Source organism: Zootoca vivipara, chromosome 12 (genome assembly GCF_965207765.1).
Source record: "Zootoca vivipara chromosome 12, rZooViv2.hap1.1, whole genome shotgun sequence".
NCBI classification, from domain to species: domain Eukaryota; kingdom Metazoa; phylum Chordata; class Lepidosauria; order Squamata; family Lacertidae; genus Zootoca; species Zootoca vivipara.
Genome location: NC_142595.1, coordinates 4,228,880 through 4,256,610, shown reverse-complemented (window position 1 = coordinate 4,256,610; position 27,731 = coordinate 4,228,880). Strand labels below are relative to the sequence as shown.

At 45.4% G+C, this 27,731-nt stretch overlaps 1 protein-coding gene across 3 annotated transcripts; it reads right to left on the bottom strand.

Moving 5' to 3' along the window:
* On the bottom strand, positions 1–27,578 carry NR4A3 (nuclear receptor subfamily 4 group A member 3). 3 transcript variants are annotated; one of them, XM_060282148.2, is made up of 8 exons: positions 27,226–27,578; positions 24,497–24,625; positions 21,656–22,566; positions 18,192–18,321; positions 15,812–15,984; positions 7,096–7,295; positions 6,239–6,417; positions 1–3,150 (listed from the first exon to the last, which is right to left on the bottom strand). In XM_060282148.2, the coding sequence occupies exons 3-8, from the start codon at positions 22,562–22,564 to the stop codon at positions 2,888–2,890; spliced, it is 1,854 nt and encodes a 617-aa protein (XP_060138131.2). In that variant the 5' UTR covers positions 22,565–22,566; positions 24,497–24,625; positions 27,226–27,578; the 3' UTR covers positions 1–2,887. The 3 variants fall into 3 exon arrangements, with proteins under 3 accessions (XP_060138131.2, XP_034992467.2, XP_034992466.2); XM_035136576.3 differs by lacking the exon at positions 24,497–24,625 and having other exon boundaries at positions 27,226–27,560; XM_035136575.3 differs by lacking the exons at positions 24,497–24,625; positions 27,226–27,578 and having other exon boundaries at positions 21,656–22,594.
* Between the last annotated feature and the right edge of the window lie 153 nt (positions 27,579–27,731).

Genomic DNA, 27,731 nt, shown 5'->3' with positions numbered 1-27,731 from the left:
TTTTCAATGCAATGATTTATTTCTCAAGATACGCAAACCAAGTTCCTGCTAATTTATCAGTGTTCTAAGCTTGCTCCCAGGTTTTAAACCACAGCAGTTCTAAGAGATAAAAAAAATCACATCATAATTCAGCAAAATTCAATACAAATAGGGCCTCTGGGGAAAAAGTTAATTCAATTTAATCGTTTTAATTTACACTGGATATGTAGAAGAGCATTTCTTTCAACCCTACAGGTTAACACATTCACAAAACAGAAGCATTGCTGTTAGAGGAACAGAAAACTTCTGAAGCACTCTATTATCTGAAATAGAAATAAAAACAAGGCACTCTCCATTAACAGCTGTAATATTCCTGATTTTAGTATATGAAACAAGGCATGTTCACACTGAGAAGTTTCTAAGAAAAGGAGTAGTAGAACTGGCTTCGCATTTCATTTCTTTTTTCACTCTTGAGATTTGTCAGTGTCTATCCTGTATGAACTTAAAATAAACAAATCCATAGGTAACAAAGATGCTCTCTCCCCTCCCCCCCCCAAATCTACGGAACTGAAACACAATGATCACATGAAATGTAACTGTGGGAATATTTATTATGCCATGGATGAGTTATCTCTGTCTCTGAGTCCCTGAAATTTGGACATCTCAGAAGTTAACTGAATGGAGAAGAGATTCTGAGAAGTGTTTTGAACTAATTCTGTACCACAAACTTTTAAAAATGTTTGCATTTTATTTGAATATTGAAAATATATTAACTAAAAAAATTATTGCAACTACAAAAACATATTCTTTCTAATAAACTTTGTTTGCCTATTATTATTTTTTAAAAACCCCTTCATATCCCATTTACTGCCAAATGAGAACTGTGGTTTGTGTGTCTCCAGAAAGAGAATGAAAGTGAAACATGAAGCCAAATTAAATTACTGTCAGAGGTTCTTGTTACCTCTGGTGAGTTATATATTTTGCACATGTGGCAAACACATTAGCATGCCTTTTAAATTCTCTTCTGATTGGGTGCATGAATTCAAAATCAAAATACGATTGCTTTGCAGTTCAACAAGTAAGATTTACCTGCAACAAAAAGCTGTTTCCTCCAATATTTAATCATGCTATTCTGTTTGCCCATGAAGTCAATACTAAAAAAGCAGTAATTTTTAAAATATCTGAAGGAAAACTGAAAATAATACTTTTAATGTTTTCCTGTTGGTACCATTACCAATTTTGAGAATAAGAATATGTTTCCCCAAAAAACACACCCAAATATAATGATAAAATACCAACCTTTTAAAAAGTGAGATAATAACTTGATAACAATGCATCTATTAGGCAGTTAATTTGGCATCTGTTTGATTGTATAATTTAATTTCTATACAATTTTTAAAAAAATACAAAATTACTGTAGACCGTTAAAGATAACAAAAAAAAAAAAAAAAAACTGGGGCATGAAATTGACATTTCTTCTTCTTTTTAGCAAAATGACCAATGAAATCTTAACTTAATACAGTGCATATAATCTTTTTTTTGTAAAGAACTAAAATATTTAAATATTTTTATGTTACCAAACATGAGCAAAATTTTTAATATCAAAGTGCTAAAATTGTACTGCCTTAAAAGTCACTGCAAATAAAACAGTAAGATAAAGTTTACTTGTGGAAGGATGAATTTTATATACAGCTGGTTAATAGAAATGCACACATATATATGTGTGTGTGTGTGAAGTACCCACACTCAACTGAATCAGTGTGAATGCACTATTTAGTTGATCTGTGTAACGCGGCTCCCGGGAGCTGGCAGTCATTGCAATAAATACAGGCGAAGTTTTACAATATATTATGCATGCAAATATTTATACAAATAAAGACACTATGCAACAAATAGTTTCATATTAATATAGCGTCAACAGTATAAACATACAAAATAGGGAGTACATACACGGAATGTTTCAAATGCAGCCCACTAAACCCTTTCTAGCATTTACATTCAGACTATTTTTTTTTACAAGACTTGTTCTTCCAAACTGTCTTGTATCCTTACTAAGCAATTTGCTAAATTCAGTTCTAAACTGTAACTATGCGTGGTGCTGACCCTTTCGGTTGCTATGCATTGTGACTTACTTGATAAGAATGTGGCCTCCAAACTGCTCCTTGCCGCCTTTCCTCTCCCCACCCCCCAACCCACATTGGCATGTTAATAAGTCCTGTTACATGGATCCAAAGTTTGGGAAACTTTTTCATGGAAGTTAGTGCATGTAAAACTATGCCCCCCTCACTCTTGCTATTTAATTTTTTATATTAAAATAAATTATAATCAACAAACAAGACTTTAAAAATTGCACTTGACCATGGGAGTTAACAGCCGTTGTCATTTTGCTATATCAGATTGATACGAAACATGAATCCACGTTAGAAAAAAGAGAGAGAATTTTTCATTTGTGCCAGGTTACTGTGCCCTTGGTACAGGAAGTATGCTAAAGGTATAAACTATAAAAGATATACTACCTGCATGAACAATTTGCCATTGTTACTGTTTTCAAACACTACTATTTTCAAACACACAGCATCTACAATTTTCTGCTCACCACTTAAGATGAGGTGCTATGCAATAGATTTTTTCCTGCTGGGGTAGCATCGTTCAAAAGTGCCATATTAGTGATTAAAAAACAAAAACTGCACTCAACGCTCCCTCTCTCCAGTTTCCTAGCTCCAGACCTGTAGATACATCATTTTAGGCAGCTTGCAAGGAAATTCATTAGGCGAAGTCCAATGCTCAGGGCTGGAACTGCTTTTTTCCGCCGGTTAAATGGGAGCAGCACTGTTAGCATTAAGTTTTCAGTCTTTTTTTTGCCTGCTCTGGTAGACAGTTGCCTTTCTTCACAAGGGTAATAGGAACCTCAGAATGGTAAGGTATCCAGAAACAGTTTGTCAATAATGGAAGGAGGTGGCACCAAATCTTCCAATTTCAGGTAAAAGATCCGCTGCAGTCCGAGGGTGCAGAGGGAGCGCAGGTCAGCCAGGACCCCAAGCACTTTGGACTCCACAGGCTCAAAAGGTTGTCCTTTGCTTTGGCAGCTGAAGGCCAAGTGATCTTTAAAGCTGCTCATGATCCTGTTGCATAGCTCATGCACTTTCTTTGGTTCTTTTAAGCCGTGTCGTTCTGCAAAGCAACGGGAGAAAACGCAAGTGAGCACCCATGTTTTTACGATCAATTTGTCAGCTCCTCTTATTCATACTAAAAGGTTGCTCATTACTAACTACATTACATAGTAATTACAGTAGTACTGAGATGTGCATGTCAGGGTGAGGTGTGGCAGTTAGAGACATGTGGCAGCTTGGTTTTAAAAAATTCCACTAATGTCTAAAAAAAAATGCCTTCTCCAGTTAAGAGACCCAAATGTTTATGCGGCCACGGATGAAGAGAGAGGGATCTAGATGATGTATACATAATTTTAGCGCCATAGTTTCATTGAAGGACTTGATGGCAGAACTGTCACAGAAGGTGTTTTGGAGATCTCCCAGCTTCCCTACCAGTTGTGAATGCTCTATAACTATGGCAACCATTATTTATTCAGTGAATTCAAGTGGAGATCAATATCCACTGTGAGCTCCATCAGTGCTAGGCCTGGAATTCCATCAGGAATTCAGACACTCTTCTAAGAAATGAAAAGCACCTCAACCAAGCTTTGCTATTTTGATTATCTTCTACTTTTTGCAGCTTATTTACCTGTAAAAAGGGCTGGAGAGAAAGCAATCTCTGAACTAGATATTTCAGGGCTGGGAAAAAATGATTTTATTGCGTTGTGTAAAGTACTATATTAGAAAAGCCTGAATCTTAAGAAAAGCTTTCACTATACTCCACCTTCCACCAAACGTGTGACAAACAGTAGGTGGTAACAGATATGGAAAACATAAGAAGGTCCTTCTAGGCCTTTATAAGGTTTTCTGGATAAGCCTTCAGGAAGCCCACCAACTGGAGATGTAGCCCTCCTTGACTGCTAATTGGTACTCTGCGCCATATTGCCTTGGAAGAGAACGTTACCATGTTTTCTTTTACAGGGACAGTAAGCCAGTGGCCCATGAGGCTGGAGGTGACCTGCCAAGAAGTGCATCAACGGTCCCTGCAGCTTTATCTCCAGCTGTTCTTTAGAAGGCAGGGCCGTCTTAAGCCCATCCAGCGCCCTGGTGCTAAGGTCCCTCCAGCGCCCCCCTCCAGAGCCTCTCCAAGGGAGTGCCAAGCGGACTGCGGCAGCAGCGGGAGGCCACCTCCGAGGACTCCGCACTGCACCTCCTTCTCGTTTCCCCAGTGCTGGGTTCCGCTCAGTCAAGCTTCGCCACCAGCGCGCGCACCGCGGGACTAGTAAGAGCTGCTTGGGCGCTGTGCGCGCACTGGTGGTGAAGTTCGACTGAGTGGAACCCAGCGCTGGGGAAACGAGAAGGAGGCCCAGTGCGGAGTCCTCGGAGAAGGAGCGCAGTCCTGGCCAGATCGCCGGAACCCTGTGCTCACTTGGCGCCCTTCCAGTGCCCTTCAGCGTCCGGCGCCATGGTTCTCTGCGCCACTAGCCTCTATGGCTAGGACGGGCCTGTAAGAAGGTAACCATCTATGCAGAGGAAAAGGCAGCACTAGACTGGGGAGGGCTGGAAGCTATGGTTGCGCATGTGCAACTGCATGTGTTTGCTTGTCTGAGTGAGTTCTGAGAGGCTGCATGTATGATGAAGTTTGTGTGCTGCATGTACAGTGCATGTGCGCGTCTGCAATGGCCACTCCCACTTCTGGCATGGAAGGGGGGCTGGCAGCCCATGTGGCCCAGCTCTCGGACCAGAAAAGGACAACTTCCCTTGCCCTGGCGAATGGGCTTGCCCTGGGAGTCATTCCCAGGGGGAACTTCAATCCTGTTGGTTCTCCTGGATCCCTCTGCAGCTTTTCATACCACAGTAAAAAGGTGAAAAGGTAAAGGTTAAATGCAGTCATGAACGACTCTGGGGTTGTGGCGCTCATCTCGCTTTACAGGCTGAGGGAGTCGATGTTTGTCCGCAAACAGTTTTTCCGAGTCATGTGGCCATCATGACTAAGCCGCTTCTGGTGAAACCAGAGCAGCGCACGGAAACGCCGTTTACCTTCCCGCCGGAGTGGTACCTATTTATCTACTTGCACTTTGAGGTGCTTTTTAACTGCTAGGTTGGCAGGAGCTGGGACTGAGCAACGGGAGCTCACCCCTTCGTGGGGATTCAAACCGCTGACCTTCTGATCGGCAAGCCCTGGGCTCTGTGGTTTATACCACAACACCACCCGCGTCCTCATATTCTTCTGCAAATGGTTTTGGGAACCTGGGGGCTTTGCTCGTTCCTGGAGAGTAAGACCTAGAAGTAGGACCCTTGTTCTATATGAAGCCGCAGACAAAAACTCACTTAGAGATTTGGGCAGTGGAGACATCAAGATTCTGATGCTAGGATCGCTTCCATGCATCCCTAGGGAGACAGTGGAAAGCATGGGTCTCTGTTTCATCTGTTGAAAGGGATACAACAGGCTGAAGCTTTATCCATGCAAGGTGGACCTGGTAGTGGGCTCATGTGATCTGATTTGGGTTAGGAGTGCTTGTCTTGAACGCACTCCCCCAAAGAGGAGGGGCTCACCCACAAGCCATGTGCCACGGGAAATGGCCTACCAGCACCTGCTGGTTAATAAAACTCTTCTGCCGGGAGTGTTGCTGTGTTATGCATTTCTTGCCTGCTGCACAATTCCAAATGAAAGTGGCAGGATTTGGCCCAAGATCAGGACTTATTTCACCATATTATTGATTTCACAGAAATTTAGGCAGACTGATCAGGACGGAACACAAATCACATCCTTAACAAGAAAGCCCTTTCTCCAATGAAATATTTACTGCAGCCTATGATTTGCCCCTGACTGAACACAAAGGAGTGTCAGTTAACAAATAAATAATGGCAGAAATGCGAAACTTACAGGAGTGAGAACGTGTAATGCAATTTTTCGGCAAGTGAAATATCACAGAGAAAATGATCTCACGGGGAACATAGCAGTAAGGGCTTTATGAACTGGAAAAATTCACTATTGCAACTCTTGCCAGTCTAGCCTTTGCAAGCATTTAAGAATGACATATCTTTTTAGAATACAGTAGAGTAAAAGTGGATGGGCACTTACTGAAACACCTTATTATCTCTAAAAACTATTTGCAGAGAGATTTTTTTTTAATCAAGAGATTTTTTAAAATTGAAAGTGCTCTTACCTGTAATCATACTTAGAGCTGATAAGCATGCTAAGGCTGGGATGTCAAGGTTGAGGCTCTGTAAATTTAAGGAAAAGTCTTTAATTGAGTCGAGCCACTCCCCAAATCCACGAAGGCACTGAAGTCTATGAAGCACAAGTCCATTGCAGAAAACAAATTTATCTTCAGCAGTGTCAGATCTTGAATGTAAAAAGACACACGTTACGAACACTAGTAGAGTGATATGTGCCATTGTTAACAGCACGTCATTTTCATATTAGTACACGTTTACTGGGAAAGAAGTCTGACTAAAATGGATTGGCAAGATTGAAGCTTTTGGGCCGGTCTACAAAAACAGCCAATCACATAGTAATCTCGTTTCAGATGAGTTGCAAATCCCTGAAAGAACATGCAAGAACCCTTCTCCTGGACGGCTAATTTTGCATGTGCAGGGAGATGGGTTTGTTTGTGTTTTAATGGGAGTCCTTCAGCCATGCTTGCAGTTACATATCTGTGGAACACTTCTATCATGTTTGCACTGAACTTTCCTTTACCCACCTCTGACCAATCATAGCAACTTTTACAAAGTCATGCCAAGAAAAGGAAAAAACAACCACATGCAGAGAAGGGATCAAGAATTCTAATTATCCAATAGAATCAATTCCTAACTCATAATTTACTTGGCACGCGAAATTAAGCCCTTGACCAAGTAAACAAGTCTGACTGACAGATGTCAGCCCAGAGATCCTGCCTACCCCAAAAGCAACTTGCAATGCTTTCTCTTATAGTTTTAGAAACCGCAGAGTTAATGACCTCACAGTTATATTTAAAGATATTAATAAGCCATGACATCTCGACAAAATGAACCTCAGATTTACCTGATGGACATTCTCAATACAAAGAGCTCCAAAAACGCTGATTCTATGAGTAGAGTTTGATCTTCCTTTGGGAGGTCTGTAAATCCTGGGATTTTTTCTGCCCAGACCCTGGATATGTCAATGGAGGCAGTGAGAAGATTATAGAATTGTTGCACATGTTCTGCATCTGTACCTGTAGAAGTCTGCTCAGTGGAACAGTACTAGAATGAAATTATTTTTGAAAAGAGAAAAGGGGAAATGTGTTTTTGAGAAATATCACATTATTCTTAACCTCTTTTCTGCCAAGCAAAGCAGATTTTACAAACTGTCAGGTATGCTTTGTTTTTATATGTGGAGCTGAATGCTTATTCTACATAGACACAGTGTAAATATTCTACATAGACACAGTGTAAATTCATAAGCACCTCAACTCCTGTGCCTAAACCATGCCTCAGGGCTTGCTGACACTTACAATCAAAAGCACCCTTTAACCAGCTCGCTTTGCTTCCATTACAGTCTCTCTGAAACTAAAATGGTTTATGAGAGCTGGCATGGACTTTATGTATTATTTACTTATATATTTGTACCGCACCCTTTAGCCAAAAAGGCTCCTGGAGCAGCTGCGGCAGTTCCTGCCCTCCTGCTCACAATCTAAAAAGATACAACATGTAAGGAAAAGGGAGTGGGAGGGAGGAGGGGAAAAGCCAACTCCAGTTGTTAAAAGTAGAGTTTTGGAGAGGCAGGGGAGATCTGGGTTTAACATCCCTGCTTGCCCATAAAGCCTACTGGGTGACTCTGGGCCAGGGGTCAGCAAACTTTTTCAGCAGGGGGCCGGTCCCTTGTCCCTCAGACCTTGTGGGGGGGCCGGACTATATTTTGAAAAACAATATAAACAAATTCCTATGCCCCACAAATAACCCAGAGATGCATTTTAAATAAAAGCACACATTCTTCTCATGTAAAATTGCCAAGCAAGCCCCACAAATAACCCAGAGATGCATTTTAAATAAAAGGACACATTCTACTCATGTAAAAACACGCTGATTCCCAGACCTTCCGCAGGCCGGATTGAGAAGGCGATTGGGACCACGGGCCTTAGGTTGCCTACCCCTGCTCTGGGCTATAGGCTCAAACTAACCTATCCCACAGAATGGCTGGTAGTATAGTACTCCAAATAACTTTATGGAACATGATTTTTCCCATCAAGCACTTGATGGCACTCTTCTCACCAGGGGAGTGTAGATCTTCATCAGGAACAAGGGGGATGGGGGTGTAAATAAAGATCAGCATCAGGAACAGGAACAGGGGGTGGCGAGAGGCCGGCAGTGCCTTTTATTCATTGAGAGGCCACTGTGGAAGCAGCAGGGGGGGGTGCTGCCAAGGAGTGTGGTGCAGCTGCTGCAGTGGGTGATCTGGCCTTTGGAGACCAAATCTGCCGCCCCTGTGGATTCTGCTATCTGAAGCAGTCGCCTCACCTTGCCTCATGCATTCGCATTACTCAAAAGGGCCATCAAACATGCTCTTTTAGAACAATGTTAAAATGATGTTTGAGCAAATGCGTACTAATCCTAAGATGTCGAGGTGGAAATGCACATTGTTTTGCTTTGCCTAAAACCCCATCTCAAGTTCTCTTCTCTCAATTTGTAGGATCAATTACTTTGTGGGTTGTGGGAATGTTTCCCTGATCCCAGCTGTAGTAGCCAGTGCCAAGGGCAGCTACCGGTAGGAGTCCAGCAACAGTCAAGGAAAGCCACAGGAGGGGCACCCCAACTTAGAAGAATTATGTCTCCACTAGTGTCATTCAGCCCGTTAAATAAACGGGCGCTAGAACATTTGGCCTGTTCCGGCAGTGGCGCGTGGGGCCCCCCCTCCGATTGGCCCCTCCCACGGCTGCCATTTCGTTGGGGCACTCCACTGAGCCCGGCTGGGCAGCGGGCGTCCAGGAGAAGGCCGCGATTCTTCTGAGGACCGCGAGGGAAACGGTAGGCAGAGGGGTGAGGGGGAAAGCGTGCACGTGTGTGCGTGACGCCCGCTTGCTGCTGGTCACGGTGGGGGGAGCGTAGGGGGGAGGAAAAGGAAGCAACCTCCTCGCACAGTGAGGCGCTTGTCCGGCCGGGAGCGGCAGTTGGCGGCCGCAGGTAAAGGGTAGGCAGGGGGGTGGGGAGTGTGTGTGTGTGTGTGCGTCCAGTCTCTGCGTCCAATCCCTGTGTCCGTGGGGCACATGCGCAGTAGCGCGGACACAGGGACTGGACGCAGAGACACTTGCACATTATTATATAGGATTCCCCACATCCCATTTCCTTCAATTGCTTGCAGATCAGTCCCCATCATCTTCCACTATCTCCTAATTCTTCATCTCCACCTTTTAAAAGCATGTTCTACTACAACTACAGGATATACAACTGTGAGGCCAAGCTATATTGTGTACCGACAGAGTTGCCAGAGAACTTCATGTAAAGTAAAATTCAGGAGGAAATCTGGAGGATTCCGCTCAGGTGAAACTTTTGTATGAATGTCAAGGGAAGTTAAAAGAAAACTGGAATGACCCGAAACATTTTTGGAGGGCAAGGCTGCACAACTAATTACTGCCATACTGAGGGGCAAAGGCCCACTTCAGATTTCCCCTTGACAATATATTTATGTCTGAAAGTTTAAAAAAACAACTTTTCACTTGCTTTTCACAAATAATATTTCTTGACAAACATGTTAGCATTCCCATTTGAGAGATCTACAAACAGGGCCTTAAATACTTCATCAGAGATGGGGAGCCTGAAGCCCTCCAGAAATCACTGGACTGCAACTCCCACAATCCCTGACCAGTGACCACCATGGCTGGTGCTGATGGGAGGTGGAGTTCCTTTTACACCCCCCCCCCATTTTAGGACTCAATGGTTAAGCAGGCAATATATAAATGACCTGGTAGGGACCCAGGTGGCGCTATGGAACCTTCATCAACAGAGGTATGAATTAGATTGAGAAACCAGGAATTGTAGCTGGGTAATCTCTTAAGGTGGGACCCAGGTGGCGCTGTGGGTTAAACCACAGAGTCTAGGGCTTGCTGATCAGAAGGTTGGTGGTTCGAATCCCTGCAATGGGGTGAGCTCCCGTTGTTCGGTCCCTGCTCCTGCCAACCTAGCAGTTCGAAAGCACATCAAAAAAGTGCAAGTAGATAAACAGGGACCGCTCCAGTGGGAAGGTAAACGGCGTTTCCGTGTGCTGCTCTGGTTTGCCAGAAACAGCTTTGTCATGCTGGCCACATGCCCCGGAAGCTGTCTGCGGACAAACACCGGCTCCCTTGGCCTATAGAGCGAGATGAGTGCCACAACCCCAGAGTCGGACACGACTGGACCTGATGGTCAGGGGGCCCTTTACCTTTTTATATAAATGACCTATAAGTTTGTATGCCAGGATGACGGCTGGATAAGTAATTAGCGAGTATATAAAAAAAATAAGTGGCTGGGGAGGGAGGGTGCTACAAAAGAAAAGTACTGAAAATTGTATCCTCTTGTGTCTCCAAGAGGGTTGCCAGTTTCCCTCCCAACCGTGATGCTTTTTTAAAAATTTTTTAAAAAAACTTACTGGCTGTATTTGTTACAGTGTATTTGTTACTAGATGTTGTGCCTCTTTGTACTGAAGTTTACTGGCCTGCCACCATAATAAATTGCTTGGCATATATATATATATATATATATATATATATATATATATATATATATATATATACTGTATATTTTCTACGCAGATAAAAGTGATACTTGTTATCAGCACGGCTTCTTTGCAGGTTAAACTTGAAACCTAAATGCATATGCGCAGTGACAGAGATCAGTGCTGTTGCGCCTCTGCTGGGATCCTCCCCCCAGGTCCCATAGCTCCCCATCACCTTTCTGCTGCAATTTGCAGAACCTCAGTCCCTGCCCCTCTGCAGCAGATGGGGGGGGGAAGGAGGGTGACTGATGAGATCTGGGAAGCAAGGGGGTGGGTGGCAAGAACTCAAATGCATTAATGGTAAAAGGTGTGATCTTTGGTTTGCAAGTTGCAACCTCGCAGCCTTGCTAATATCTTTTGTGCTCCCTAACCAATAAAAAGAGTCCCAGTAGAAATGAAGAAGCACAACTGAATTATTGTGAACTAAAGGCAATCTGATGTGGAAACACAGCAAAGTTTTTGTTGTTGTTGTTCTAAGCACCATTTCACTCAGTTCAGGATACAATGCTTAGTCTCCCTAAAGCAGTGGCGTCCAAACTTTTTTCCAAGAGGGCCAGATTTCATGAAGTGGAGGGCCGTGGGGGCTGACCAAAGTTGTTGACCTTTTGAAGTTGATGAGCTTTTCTTAGGATTTTACCCCCAAAAATCAATGACGCCCCTCCCCACACTCACAATTTAAAGGCCATAGATCGGGGCGCCCAAACTTTTTTCAAAGCCGACCAAAGTTGTTGACCCTCTTTTAGGATTTAAGTCAGGGGTCCCCAAACTTGTGCTTGTGCGCGTGTGTATTAGGGTGGGTCATAAAAAACTTTTTGGGAAAAATGTTTCCTCCCTTGATCTTATATCAGGCATATGGTATAAACATAGTCAAATTTCAAATTTGGGACAAATTGGTTAATTTTTATTAATTACACATAATGTAAGCATTTAGTACAATTTATACCTAAGTAATTAAGTATAATGTGATGTTTTGATGCAACACATAACATGAGTGGTGTTTTATTGTTTAATGTTTATGTTTACTTGTTTAGTACACCGTTTTCTTAATTGTTCCATATAATTTGTTCAAAACCATTGGTTTTTCATGTAAATTATCAACATGTTTTATCTTAAATAAATAAATATTGCAGAAAATAATAGTATGCAACTATTATTGCTCTACATAAAACCTAAAATTTATGTTTATTAGTTCACAATTTAGCATACTGAGAATAAATGAGTCTAATTCCTTTGTTTTCATCACTCGTAGTGAGGCAAAATTTCAATCTGTAGGAGCAGGGTCTAAATATTAACCGATTTGTCCCAAATTTGAAATTTGACTATGTTTATACCATACGCCTGATATAAGATCAAGGGAGGAAACACTTTTCAAAAAAAGTTTTTTATGACCCACCCTAGTGTGTATGGGAGCGCCTTCCTCCGGCCGCACTTGCACACAAGCTATTTATGGCGCCACGCCAACCCGAAGATGGGCAACCGCACCACGGCACGCCGATAAGAGCAGGCGGCAGCGGGGGTTGTCGGGGGCCGCACAATTGGTTCACATGGGCCGCATCCGGCCCCTGGGCCTTAGTTTGGGGACCCCTGATTTAAGTTGCTGAGCTTTTTTTTAGGGTGTTGTTGAACTTATTTTAGGATTGAAATTGTTAAGTTTTTAGGATTTTACCCTAGGAAATAAACTGCCCCAGGGGCTGGATTAAACCGACCGGCGGCCCGGATTAGGCCCCCGAAATGGACTTTGGACATGCCTGCCCTAAAGAGCCAACAGCCTCTTAACAATGCAGATTCCCAAAGATTCTGGGGTTTCAGAGGCCCATCCAGCTACCATGGTGTGAGCCCCTAGGCCAGGGGTCCCCAAACTTATCTCGCCGAGGGCTGTTGCCTCCAGCGCTGATCGTGCTGTGGGCTGGAGCGCGCGAGAGTGCGCACCCATACACGTGCACACATGCCATTTCCAGCGCACTTCCGGGTCACCAGAACACTGGAAATAGTTTGTGCGCATGCGCCTCCCCCGGCTTGGAAGCGCGCCGGAAATGACGCTTGCGCATGCGCGCAAGCTATTTCCGACGCTCCGGGGACCTGGAAGTGGGCAGCTGCAGCGTGCTGTTAAGAGCGGGCGGCAGCAGCGGGCAGGGGGGTTGCCGGGGGCCACATAAAAGAGCCTCGTGAGCCGCATCCGGGCCCCGGGCCTTAGTTTGGGGAAGCCTGCCCTAGGCTGAATGTGTCACCCACTCCAGTGAATGGCAGGTGGTGCTCAGAAACTTTAGTGGAGATTGTGTATTGATTGAGATTGTGTATTGATCTGGTGTAGAAATGTGTTGCAGAAATTTTATTAATTGTATATAAAAGGAAGGGGAGTTAAAAGGTTGCCAACTGTTTATCAGAGAGAGAGAAACTGATGAATTTTTTTTTAAAAAAAAATGTGGCCCAAGTTAGCACATTATCTATTAAGTATGTCACCAATGTAAACATCAGAAATGTAAATGTAAAACTTCTGAATTTAGTTCCTACTAAATTGGGAGGGTTGTGCCTGTCACATTACTAATGAAACTGTAATCTGTCTATGTTTGCTTGATTTGATATCCTTAATAATACAAAGGTATACTTTAATTTAATGCTTGCTGCTTATTGCTTTAAAAGGAAGGAAGGGAAAGGAATTCACTCCCAAAAGGCTGAGTTATGTTTATCATATTTTGTGGTTCTTAGTCACCAGCCTTCCCTCCAGTTCCAGTTCAGTGCAATGCAGTTTGCTGCACACTGTCCTGTCACTGTTGCGGTAAAGGGCAGTATAAAAATACCTAACTAAACAAACCTCCAGCTGGGACTCACTTTTGGTTTTCAAGCCTGACTGTGGGGGTATATATTGCCCAGGGGGCATTTGCAGGATAGAAGGAGCAAGCTGAGAAAGGAGCTCAGTGTTCCCCTCCTGCTGGTGATTCCCTGCAAACGCTGTCATTTTGACTCTGGTGTTATGAAGGTAACACAAGGTGTGAAACCCTGGTTTTAAGGAAACACTCCTTGTTAATTTTCGATCTCCCAAAGTCATTGCATGGGGCAGAATTCTCGCTGAACTAAACAAGAGTTTTGTCTGAATAAAGACTCTAAGGTTTAGGGATAGATTCTCATGCCCTTGTCTGAAATGGAGTTGGAACAGTGTAAAAACAGGTGGGAGACCCGAATGGGGCCTGATGCCCTTGAAAGGGTTTCCTCCTAGGGACCGCTTTTTGAAAACCAGTTTCTAAATATACTGTTGCTATGGGTTGGGTAAGCTAATACCAGCCCTAAAACATTAGCAGCGAGTCAAAATAAATCCAAGCATCTAAGGAGCATCAATAAGTTAACTAAGATGATTCTGGCTCAAAATACTGGCTGGTCATGAAACTACTGTTGTGTGTTAGAAGGTCCACATTGATTCTGCAAAGTATTTAATAAAGATGAACCAGCCCCTATGCAAGGCATGTGGAAAAACTGGGCATACCTATTTAGCCAATAGTTAATACTAATCCAATAGTTGATGTTAAATGAATTTTATTTAACAAAATTTTGCTAAGTTGTGCCATAGCTGCCAGGTTTTCCCTTTTCTCACGAGGAAGCCTATTCAGCATAAGGGAAAATCCCTTAAAAAAAGGGATAACTTGGCAGCTATGAGTTGTGCTGACTGTTAAAAGTTTATGTACCCAGGTAAATCTAAAATGCTGATCAACTATACGATTCTGGAACAAAATATTGCCAATTAAAACATAATCAGCACATTTACACACACTTCTAAACAAGAGTTGCATTCTGCAATAGGACTCATGAAATCCAACTGAAATCTTAAGTGCCCACTCTCAAACTACCACTGTGTAAGCAGATGCTCCACCAAAAAAAACTCAAGCACTAGAACTTCACAAAAGCAGCTGATACTAACCATCGTGAGAAAAACACAAAAATATTTTATTCTCCAATCCCCAAAAGTTACTTGGAAGTAATCCCCACTGATTTAGTTAACTGGAAAACACGTTTAGGTTCTGGGTCCCGATCTCCACCCCCAAGGCAGCTTTAAATCTTATTTGTGTACATAACCAATTTTAATGCTCCAGATTGCAAACCACCCCACCCGAAACACACCAAATGAAAGCATAAAATTATGATAAGATTTATGACTAGGGATTTGTCAAGCGGTGGGCTATCTTTTCATTTCGAGGTGAAGGCTTTTCACTTCAGAAACAAAGCACATTCCTGAGGTCAGAGTCTTGCTTTCACTTAAGATACAGGAAGCCCACAACTTACACAGGGGTTAAATTCTTGACATGGTGCCTAAAGCCAAAATCACATAGAGTCAAAACACACTGGATGTGGGTGTGATTGCCAAAGTCTTTTCACCTGGGTGCCCACTCGCCCCCTTTCTATTTTTTTATCTGTATTTTTATTAATTAATTTAAAAAAATTATTTTAGCCAAGCGCATGAAGTTGAATGCGCACAAGTTAAATGTGCCTAAGTTGTGGGCTTACTGCATATGAAAATTTTGAAATGGTGGAAGATTGGGTTCAAAAGTGCTGGCTGATGTACATGAGAAACCACGGGAAAATTCCAGTCTTTTTTACTCCTTGGTTCTAACCACAGTTACTAATTGGATTTAAGGGGACTTACTTCCAAGTAAAGATGCAAATGACTGGACTGAAACACAGTTATGATTCACAAATCATTTGAATTTCATGGGGTTCCTTCTGTTATTCTCTGTATTACAGAAGCATGCATGAAACCCTGAACAATTTCAGGAATAAAATGAAACCATTAGGCAGCATTGCTGCAACTACAGACAACTTCTGGCAAAATGCTATACAGTCACAAAGCACCCATTACTGCAGTGAGAAACCACCCACTTGTTCTACCTGCATCCGGTATTTACTGGTGTTTTGTTTCATACATTAAAACACAACAGTTGGTAAAGAATCCTGTGTATCAGCTGGCCAAATTTATTTGCTAAAAGCCATTGGTCATCAAAACAAACAAACAAACAAATTCTATATAGAAAAGCACAAAACCTACTCTGGAATAATCAAGCTCTCTGGGTGCAGAATCGGATAGCGCTTGCACAAGAGCATTCATCATACTGACTGGAGGAGAAGGTGGGGAGGGTTGAGGAAGCTCTTGCTGCAAAGGGCTCTTTGGTTTGGAAGGCAGGCGGCCTCTTCTCCCTTTCAAACTGTCAGTGCGGACGACTGATCGAGGAGGGGAAAGGAGGAGAGAAAACAAAAAACACACACCATCAGTCTTCAGAGGCAAATTCAACAAGATGCACGTGAACATTACATGGTCAGTTTTTTGCCTAATTAATATGAGGGAAATCAAAACAGACAAGAAAGCTGTCTATCAATCTCCCTCCCTTAAATATGCAGTTTTCAGTTCACAGCAGTTACACAAATGGATATTATGTTAAACAACAACGACAACAACACTTATTGTACCAATAGTCAGTATTTACTAGCTGCTGGAGCACCATCCTGTCTATTCTGTAACATTTTATAGGCGGGGGGGGGGGCTGGAGATTACAGGCATTTTATGAGTCTTGCATGATTTAAATTTGTACATGCTTGGTTATCATGCGTAAACCACAGCACTGCTAAAAATGACGGCCTTTGCATTTGTAATTAGCACTTAAGATATAAGAGATAGGCATATAAAAAATGAAATGTAATATTGACAAATACATCTTGTAACTGACTGAAAACATGAACTAGATGGCAATTCTTGTCTCTTGAAGTATTCAGCTCAGTCTGTATTAATGATTTTAGATAAAACAAGACTGTCAACAATTAAACTGTTTTACAGAGCTATTTTTGATATGTCTGCTTAGACGTTAGTCCCATTGATTTCAGTGAGACTTACTCCCAGTTAAGTGTGCACGGGGCTGCAGCCACACACTTTCTGAGTAAATGCCACTGAACCCAACTGGGCTTACTTCTGAGAAGACAGAGTCCTGCATATTAAAGCTTCTTTATTTTACTCCTTTCCCCCCAGGAACCTGACATGGGTACATGATTCTCCTCCATTTTATCTTCACAGCAACCCTGAAAGGTAGGCTATGGCGAGAGATCGTGACTGGCCAGGATTGTGACCGGGCAAGATCAGTGATCTTAATGTTCGGGTAGGGAACTACCAGGTCCTCGTCTGACACTCTAGCCAGTGGATTTGACAAATTATTTGCTTTTCAACTGATTGAATAATATACGTAAAATTTAAGCCTCAGTATAATTATTTTAGATATCGATAGGATATATAAGTGGAGGAAAGCCGAATATTAAATTGCCATTGCCTTTGATGGGAACACATGAAAGGGCTTTTCCTGTGGTGGTGCCCCATCCGTTGAACTCTCTGCCCCAAAGGGTTCAGTTATCCTGCCTCTATTTGTGGTTCTGCTGACAACTGGTAACTGTTTTTAAAGCTTTTGATTCTGTGGATATATTGCCTGTTAGCAACTGTGTCCGTGGTCTTAAGGTTAGCCATGACTAACTTATAAGTCAGTCTACTGATTTCACTGGGTCTTCTTGGAGTATGACTTAAGGCCATACCCTTTGTGCTTCTGCCTCCGGTTTTTTTTTAGTTTTGCTAATTTGTATTTTGTTGTTGCATGTTAAGTCATAAAGTGCTCTCAGCAATTCCTTTGTGTGCGGGATGTAGTTTATTTTCTAATCAACAAACAAATAACGTATTTTCTTGGAAATGTACTTTTACAGGAAAACACCAAAACTAAACATAGCCTTAAAAAACAAAACCACACAACCAAAATCACATTGATTAAAATGTGATCTCACCATTTCAAATTAGCCCCAACATTAATCTATTAAAACTTCTACGGATAAATCTCTATATTTAATGGATAAAAAGGCTTGCAGCCCAGAAACACTATTATCAATTATGATAGCAAAAAGGATATTATCTGCTTGTTTCGTGTCTATAATGTACCTAATAATTTTGAGAAAAGGAAAGTGGCAGTATTTACATGAATTTGATGACAGTGCAATGCAATACACTTACCAGGCGATAAGCCCCATTCAACACAGTAGGGCTTTTTTCTAACTACCGGTAGGCTATGTATAGGATTGGGCTATTCAAATAGAGGTGGACAAGACCCAATGAAACAAGCACTGTGTAAAACAGCAAAGGAGAGCAAACTAAAGAATTGCTGTGGAAAACCTTCCTTTTAAAAGTTCTGCTTCTCTGCTCCCATATCTAAAGAACCTCTGAGGAATCCATGTCATTTGGAATAAGAGACCCAACATTGGTTTGTAAAGTCATTGTTACGCAACGTGCAAGAACAAGGACATTCACTGTTATTTCTAAAAATCACAATTCCTTTAGGGTCCCTCCTTTTGCACTCAAGCCGTTTTGTAGCATGAAGTGTAAGCTAATAATAGCAAACTCTTACCTTCTTTTACCATGCCGACACTGAGACACTTCTGAAATCGGCAGTATTGACATCTGTTCCGGCGGCGCTTATCCACTGGGCAATTTTTATTAGCCAGGCAAACGTATTTTGCATTTTTCTGAACTGTCCTCTAGGAAGATACAATGCAAGAAGGAGTGAGCTGGGACCTGACAAGTTGCATTTTAATTACAGTGTGAAAAGTGACAGTGCAATTCACATAATTGAATAAAATTAATTTCCTAACACACTAGCCTCCAGGAAAAACAATTTTATTAGTGTTAGCTACTGACAATGAAAATCGACGGTGGTTCAGAAGCTAGGCTCAGGAGACAGCCAACTCCTAAATGATAAAATCATATCTGAAATTACCAGGTCATCGCATCATACCTTTGGGGAATGTATTATCTGGGCTTTTAATATTCCCCTGAGAACAATTTTTACTTGGTTCATTCCCTTGATTATTACTGACCTTATTAAAATAGATTCAGAATTACCTGAAGATTGATCTCTCTCGCTATCAAGATAACTGGTTTAAATTCATCTCACTGCTTCAATTATTAGATATCAAAATAACTGGTTTAATTCATCATTGCCATAAACAAAGAATATATAAAACACAAAGAGAAGCAAATGTACAATATATAAATCTGTAAGTTAAATTATACAAGTATTACCATGGGCTCATAACAAAATTAAAAAAAAAATAGGGGGCATGATTCAACCAAAGTTAGGTACTTTTCAGTCAAATTGATTTCAGTGGAAGAGTTCAGCTGAAATCCTTTTCTCATATATATGGGTTTTAAAAGGGGTTAACTGTTTATGGTTAAACAATGTTTGCATGGAATTATTTTACTATTTTTTCATTCATTTATTTATTGCCTGCCCTTCAGTCTAAGATCCCAGGGTGGGTTGCAGCATTAAAACACAATTTAAAAAACTAAGCAACTTTCAGCCATAAAAGCAAGGTGGGTCATAAAAAACACACAAACCTCAAATATTAAGATTAAACTTGGTTTTTGTTAAATGTGAGGAAAACAGATACTGTAATGTATTCAGGCATCTAAAGTAAACTTTAAAATGAAAGGGGTATTTATTTCCTTCTAATAATATTACTTATTACTTACAACCAAGAGCTGAAAAAAGTGAAGGCTGCAATCCTGTCTGGAAGGAAGTCCCACTGACATTTGAATAAACATATAAAGGATTGCTATGTGCATGTCTTTATAGAACAGCATATTTTAAAATCTAGTAGGTGACTTTGCTATACTTGCACATTATATACTCGGTGTGGGAAATTCTTGCAATAAAGGGACCAAGTTTCAACTGTCTAAGGGAAGATTTCTGTGGTTTAGCGGAGGCTAAAATTAGGGCTTCATCAGCAAAAGTCTGATAAATATGCTGCAAATATATTATCACTAAGTAGTGACCATAATATAAAAGATGTTTCCACCAAAGGCAATAGGAAAGCAATCGATCCCTTCAGTTGATACAGGCTCTAGGAAGTTTGGAGCTCAAGGTATGGCCAATTTCTTTTGGGCATGTCCTACTGAAAGGAGCAGAAGATTACACCCACCCCTTCCTCTCAATGGACATGCAGAAGAGAACTCTCTGGCAACATGTGTCCCTTGACCCCAAGGAAAAACAGGGCAGGCTGACATTTCAGTATCAAAAAAGATACTGTATATATCACATTCATTTAACGTTTCAAGAGTACATCTCTTCTCAGTCCTATTAGAAAATACAGGTCTGTGTTTTCACCCTGAAACTGAGCCTGAGAGAGGTTGAGTGTCTCAGCTTAAGGCCACTTAGCTTAGTGAAGAGAAAACTCTTAGATGTCTTTGCCTATTTCCCTACATTGAGGTACAATCCTTTACCCGTTCACCTCACATGCCGAACATGATTTGCAGAACAGGTCAACCAACATACTTGTGAAAATATGATACACGAAACAAAGATGGTGTATAATAAAATATATAAAATGTATATAATAAAAATATAGATATATATTTTGTATAATGCATTTATGTGAGAGAGAGTATTTTCAGCACTCCAAGTATTTCAGATATATTGTCTTAGAAATCACCTGGGACTTAATTTCAAGTCAATAATAGGATTGCACTGTGAAAGTATTAGGCAATGCATTCTCTGTGGTTGACCAGGCTGCTCCATAGGTCACTTTCAACAGGGCTCCATGTCAGGCACTGGCGTTAACCTTTAGAGCCCTGACCAGTTTGGGACCCAAGGACCATAAGGAGGGCCTAATTCCAAGTGTTGTTTCCCCCCCATGCTCCAACTATCACCTGAGGCCTTGCTCCAGATCTCTTAGCACTGGTAGGAGAGACTGTTGTCAGTGAGCTTTCTCTGCTGTTGTGTCCATGCTGGGCGAGATTCGGCAGTCCTGCCATTATACCTGTCATTAGGTGGTTGGTGAAAAGGCCCTTGGCTTTATAATTAAATTATTTGCTGGCTTAGTTTTGTATTTATTCAATGGCTGTGTGCTTTTATTTTTCTGATATTTTGATTGTGTGGTTGACTTTAATTTGGGGATTTTTTTTTACTCTTACTTTCATATTGTTCCATTACTGATTTGTTAGCTATCTTGAATTTTCCCGGAAAAATCAGGTAGGGCAATTTTTTAAAAAATAAAAAATAAATGAACAATGTAAAAGCTTAAGAGCAGACACAATATTCAGCAAAAACTGGTTGCAACCAAGACCTGGCCAAAACAGGGCCAGTGGTCAGGGATCATGGGAGTTGTAGTTCCAAAACATCTGGGAGCCAAAGGTTGCCTATGCCTGACCTATGGAAAGCAACCAAGCTTGTTCCATTGGAATGTGCAGCTTGTTTTTATCCACATCCACCATGGAAGTGCCATTGCTTTCAATGGGGCCTCCTCACAAATAAGGTTGCAAACCTAAACACACATAGCAATCCTTAAACCCTACTTAATACAATGGGACTTGCACGTACACACAGATCCTGCTCTCCAAACACAAAGTGTTCGCAGGAAATTGTCTGCTAGGCGCGTATCTGCATAATGAGTCATGATTTCAGATGCATTCCTGACCACGGAATTTTGACTCCAAAATGAGGAAAAGAGCTGGGAAACCCCTCTAAATCCTTGCAAGAGGCAAACAAGGAAGGGAGGGGAGTTTTCTTATTTGTCAAATCTCTCCCCCTCCTCCAACCAGCGTTTCTGGAGAAATGGGTGCCGCAACCCAGAAAAACACAAAAAGGAGACTTGTTTAAGGCTAGTTATCTGTTTACAGCACCACACACAGATCTCGCTCTTTGAATATCTGCATTATGTACAGCAAGGTTGGGGTACTAAATCCTCGTGTTCAGATAAGTGAATTTTTGCACAACGAGCATTGGGATAGATAGCAGGCCCTGCGTGTATTGGATCCCACTGCTACTGGCTGAAGGGAAGTGGAGAGCGGAGGGCTGACATTGGCGGTCCTTACCTTGAAGAAGCCTTTGCAGCCCTCGCATGTCCGGACGCCATAGTGCTGGCAGGCAGCATTGTCCCCACACACGGCGCAGGTGCCCTCCCCTGACGAAGAGCTTCTGCTGGGTGGGGAGGGAAGACCACTGCTGCTCCCACTGCTCTCCCCCAGAAGACTGGAAGCGGCTGCATTGAGGCCCAGCGGCGAGAAGGCTAAGGCGGCTGCTCTCTTGGACAACGGGAGACCATACGGGTGGTTTTCCATGGCGGCTGGGCCAGTGGGGGGTCTATCCGATCCCATGGGCAGGCTCAAGGCAGTGGCGTCGTAGCACATGTGGGCGCCGGCAGGCGGCGTGTGGGGCGGCGAATGCTTGAAGTGGAAGAGTGGGAAGCGGCCAGGCCCCGCTTTCATCGGGGCAGCGCTCATCAGGTGGCCAGGGGCCATGCAGGTCTGTGCTGGCGGAAGAGGGGGTGGCGGCGGCGGTTCTTCCCAGGGGGCCTGGTGGGGGGGGAACCCGGGGGTGGTGGGCGTGGAGGGCGGGGACTGCTTGAAGTACATGGAGGTGTTCACAGCCATGCCTTCATCAGCAGAGGGAGGTAAGGAAGGGTGGTAGCCATGCATCCGATTGTCTTCCATCTTGACGAGGGGCCTCTGGTTTGCAGAAGAGGAGGGCGAAGAGGACTGCATTTGGTATAAGCAGGAGGGCTTGAGCTCATAATTCCCAGCATAGCCTTCCATGAAAGTGCTGAAGCTGGGCAGAGAGGTGGTGGCCGTGGCACTGATCTCAGCACCACTCAGCTCCATGGACAGCTTGGTGTAGTCAGGGTTCATGATCTCGGGATTGTACTCCGAGCCATAGGTGAAGGTCTGAGCTGCATAACTTGAGCCAGGGGGCGAAGGGCTGTACTGGGCCTGCACGCAGGGCATATCTGCAAGGGCAAAGAGGAAAGGGTCCATTAGCAATGGCTGAAGTCCCAGGTTTTCTCATCAGCACTTGTTCCCTGTTTTACTTTATTGCAAGTCCAATTAAAACACATTTCCTCCCTTCTGCTTTGGAGATGCTTTGAAATGTGACAAAATGCGAGAAATTTTCTACTTGGGAAATACTTCTGTGCAGGGGGGGGAAAGAGAGACATGCATATGACTAGTGTGCTATCTCTCAGTTCATGTATGTTTCAGGCAATGAAAGATACACAAGTCCAATGGGGCTTACTCCAAAGTAACTGGATATAGCATTGCACCCTGAAAGGTTTTCCACATAAGGAGTTCCTCACTTTGTGGCAGCCCCTGGAATGAATGCGGGAATTGCACATCCCATAACGTGCAAAAGTTAACACTGGCTTTCAGTCAGCTGGATCAAGTGAGCAGAGTTACTTAAGAGTTTTCCAATGATATAACGACAGATTCCAGCTCTCCAACCCCTTGACCGTTTAAATTTCAGTTATTTTTAATATATCAATCAAGAAGCAAAAGAAGAACTAATAGGCTCTGAACAATTAGGTCCTAATACCCAAGCTGGGAGGGGGCAGGGGAGAAATCAAAACATCAAGGCATTACAAAAAGAGAGAAAAATGAAAATGTTTGTCAGCGGTATACAAAGGAAGAACATATACTAGACATAAATGGTTATTGCTGTTGAATCTGCATATTGATATTTTTTATAATTTGAAGCTTGTTATTGTGAAGGTAAATCAAACTAGCTTTAGCACCAGCAACAATGCTATGATAGCACTGTAAATGCCCATACAAGAATCTGAATAAAATATAATAAATATACCATTTTATTTTTTGTTATTTTCATTGATACTTTAATGAAACTGAAACTGTGAAAAAGATTAAACATATGCAATAAAATGTTAAATCATCAAGTTTAGTAGTCTTTGAGGACTAAAAGAGACCTTTTGGTAAAAGGGAAGAACATACTGTATATTGCATATCTATTATGCATGACAGAAGATTTAGGCTGCTTGTTTATTTCAAAATAAATGTAAAAGAACCAAACAAACCCACAATTCTCATAAGGGCTTCCCCCATTTAAATAGTAGCTCCTCTTTCTTAATTTGTAAAACAACTTCTTGCTTTCATTTCAATTTTTCCATTAAAATCCATAAATAAATTTACAATAAGTAGTTGGAATCCTAGAAAACAGAGCAGGCTCTGCTTAGCTTTGCAAATGTTCTGGCAGTTTTACTGTTGCCTCACTACATTATAAGGAAAGTTGCCCTATAAACAGCAATTTAATATTTAACATTCATGTTTATAGTAAAATATGCTTTGCAGATTTTAACTACTGGGATTTGCAAAGAAGGAGAACTCAGGCTGCAACCCTTAAGCGCCACTGCAAAAAAGCGAGGCTTACTTCCAATAAAAAATGCACACAGGAGCGTTCTACCTTCTTTCTGACTGAAAACTACTCCAAAGAAAACTCCCGACTTTAAATTCTGTGCTTCACATTTAATTTTTATATACAGCGTATATTAGAGGAGAAGAGGCTCAGAGACCTCTCTCAAAGTTTTCTTTCCTTTCTTTCGGAAAACGCCCTCTTTCACCTCCAGACCAAGACCGCACACGGACGAGAAGACCCTGAGCAACATCCATTCCTTGGCTAGGGACCTTTTCGGCAGCGCGGTGGGGGCTACACCTTGGGCAGGCAGGAAAGCCCCCTTCACCCGCCCTGCGGCCCCCATTCCGGGAGAGGGGCGGTTTCGAGAAGAAAGCAAAGGTCGCTGCTTGACATTTGGGCGCGCGGAGGAGCCGGGCTCGAAAAGGGAAGCGGGCTCCTCGGGAGTCCCCGGCGCGCTCCTCCAGGAGGGAGCGGCGTGCATCGGGGGCGCCTGTGGCCTGGCTCTTCGCCGTTACCTGGACGGTGACTTGCTGGCCGAATGGTGCGGACAGCAGAGGCGGCTGGCGGGGGCGGCGCTCGCTCGTCGGCGTCGGGCTCGCGGGCGGAGCAGGGGCTCCCCGGAGAGGGCTCTTCCGACCTGGGCTCTGCAACACGGAGACAACGGAGTCGGCGGAGGCAATGGGCAGGCGGACGCCGCGCCACAGCAGGATAGGAAGGGGTCTGGGAGGAGCCCGGGGAGCCCTCGAAGGGGACACCCAGTCGGCAGCACGGTCCACCCCCCGTCTCTACCAGATGCGCTTTTATTCACGGGAAACCTGCCGCAAGGCTCCCCCGATCTTGCAGCCCAGGCTGCTCTGGACGGAGCCACACCCACCCCAATTTCTGGCCACGGGCAGCGGGGTGTGTGTGTTGGAAAGCCCTGGGGCCAAGTGCGCCCCTGCCCGCCCTTCGAGTAGAGTCGGCATGGGGGGGGGAGGTCGAGACAGGGGGTTTCCCCTCGCCCCTGCCCCCCCCCGCGTCAGTGGCCAAAGCAAAGCGCCCCCGGAGCGCCAGGCAGCCTCCTCAACTGTTTGCCACCCCTCACCCCCCGCCCCCGCTGGCTGCTGGGCGAAGGCGAGAGGGGCGCAACCTTTGCTCGCATTCGTCTCCTCGAGGAGGCGCGCCCTTCTAGGGCGGCATCCTGCCCTCGGGGATGCGACGCCGCGCGGGCACTAAGCGGCCTCCCTGCTATGCCCGGAGAAGGTCCATTCTGTCCCAACAACCCCGTAGAGGGTGCGGAGGGCTCTCTTCCTCAGAAGAGGTCCGGCCTGAAGCTTCATTTTGCTCCCCTTTCTCCTTCCGCTGGTAGCGCAGGGCCGGCACCAACTTTCAACCAAGTTAAAACTGAGCTCCGCGCAGCCGGGCACACAGCTTTCCCTGCTGGCGCCCGGAGCAGTCACACGTCGGTCCTTTCTGAACCGCCTCCGGCCGCCTTGGGGTGGGAGCAGCCGGGCCCGATCCCAGCGCCAGATTCGCTTCCACCTTCTCAGCACCAGAGACGCATTGGGGGACCCACCCAACTCTTTGGCTCAGGCTGCCCACCCATCAGCTGAAGACCAGGGTTCGAGGGGTCGGCTGGGCTGCCCCGGCTCGACGTCTCTCTCCCTTGCTGGTCTCAAAGTCCCGGGCCCCCTGGAGACTCTTGTCTCTCAAGCACGCGGCCCCCCTCCTCGCTGCCACAAGGGTCCTTTCTTCCCAAGGACGCGCTGCGCGAAGTACTGGCGTCCCCCAAGCACCATGGACCATCGTGCTCTCAGCCGTCGCCACCAGCCTTCCACCCGGGTTCCTAAGTGGGCAAAGGACGGGCTGGCACCCTTGCCAAGCTGAACAGGCGAGGGGGGCTGCCGAACCCCTTCCCTCTTTCCTGGTTAGCCAGAGGTATGGCAAGGGAGAAGGATGGGCCGGCAAGGAGAAAGCAAACTTTCGCAAGAAGGAAGCGAAGAAAATCCCAGGAGTTTGTTGAGCCCCTGCCCTCCGGGGGATCACCAAATTACTGTCCGACGGGGTCTCAAAGGACTTGAACATGGCAAGTGAACCAGGAGCCGTTCCGTAAAGAGCGCTAAATCCAAGTCGCAGCCCTCCGACGCGCCTTTTTAAAAGTGAAGCGACCCAGTCCCACCTGTGGAAACCCTTCCTTCGGAGTCCCCCACTGCTGGGGAGTCCTCTGCCTGGACACTTTCCCCAAAAAACCATCATCCTTCTTACTTTCAAGTTAGACACTGTCCATTAGAAAAGCCCCTTCTTCGCCGGGCATCCGCCTCCTTCCCCCAAGCAGCGTCCATCCCCTCTCGCCCCGCTGTTCCCTGAAGGAGGGGGCATCGCCGCACCCCGGACGAGGGGGCACTCTACAGGTGCTCAGAGGCCAGGCGAAGACACCCGCCCCCGCCCCTCGGCAAGTCCACCTCGACCCAAGAGAGTCCGGGTGGACGCCTGCCACTGGCCTCGGGCTAGCCGGGAAAGGCACCCGGCACGCGGCTGCCAGGGGCGCTTCGCCGGAGCGCAGGATCCGCCCAACAACCTGCTTCCGATGGACTGTCTGAAGCAAGGGGCACGTGGAGGATGCCTTGTCCCGACTAGCCTAACATCGAGGGCAGATCTCGACCCGGCATTAGGAAGGGTCTCTCTCCCCTTTACTTCAGAAGCTGCCTGGCCTGCTTCCCCACGATCGCATAGCCCCAGCCAAACCGGTTGGGTTCCAAGGAGGGACCCGCGGAGTAGATCCTCGCCGGCTCTGCGCGCGGGCCGAAAGTGCTGCCGCTCCCCGCGCGAAACTCCAGCCTGTCTCTTTCCGCGCCCCAAACCAGGGGCCTCTCCCCGCACTCCGCTCTCTCCCGCTGCCCCCGGGGCTCCGCGCCCCCCACCTCCTCTCGGCCTCTGGCCCCCCGCGCGCCACACAGCCCACCCGAAGGACCCCGAAGGCCTCCTCCCCACCCCCCGCGAGGAAGCTCCGCTGCCCCAGACCAGGACAGGTCGCCGCCCTCCGTCCCGCCCGGCCGGCCGAGCCCCGCGCGCGCCATCCCCATGACAACGCCAAGCGCCGCCGGCCGGAGCGGGAAGAAGCCGGCGCAGGGAGCGGCGGGCGCAACCCGGAGCCGCCGCTTGCCCGGGCGCCCCGCGAAGCTAAGCGTCTCGGCGCGAGAAGAAAAGCCCCCAAACTTTGCGCAAGTGTCTCGGCTAGCAAGGGCGCCTCGCCTCGCCTACGTACTCGGGCGCTGTGGCGGTTCCGTCTTTACATGCAGTTTGTCCCGCGCCTTGTTCCCCGAGAAGCCGCAGCAGGTGGGCGCTGTCGTGAGGCGCGGCCGGGCAGGGAGCCCGCGGATCCGGCGAAGCGGCAGTCCGGGGGGGATGCGCCGCCCCGAGGCATGGGGCGCGGGCGAGCCGGAGCGCGGAGCGGGCGCGGCGGAGCGAGGCGCCTCGGGCTCGGAAAGGCCGCCTTGGCGAGCCGCGCGGCGCGGCGCTCCGAGCCCGTCCCCGTCGGTCGGCAGCGAAGGCGGCTCCGGCTCCGGCTCGGGCTCCGCAGCGCGCGCGCCACCTCTCCCTCTCGCCGCTCTCCCTGCGCGCCGCGCGTCATTTATGCGAGAGGAGCCCTAGCGGCCTCTTCATACAGCGGCTGGAATGCGAGACGTCAATCGTGACGCCATGGGAGCCTGACGCGCCTGACCCCCGCCCCCTCCCGCGGCGTGGGGACGCGCACACACGTGTGCGGGCGAC

Excerpts from the sequence above, each read along its gene's own strand:
- NR4A3 (XM_035136575.3), bottom strand. The coding sequence starts at position 22,594 with ATGGACCCTTTCCTCTTTGCCCTTGCAGATATGCCCTGCGTGCAGGCC. Across the intron at positions 15,985-18,191 it reads TGTCGGCATGGTAAAAGAAG|TCGTCCGCACTGACAGTTTG; the intron begins GTAAGAGTTTGC and ends CTCCTCGATCAG. Across the intron at positions 3,151-6,238 it reads AGCTCTAAGTATGATTACAG|AACGACACGGCTTAAAAGAA; the intron begins GTAAGAGCACTT and ends GTTGCTTTGCAG.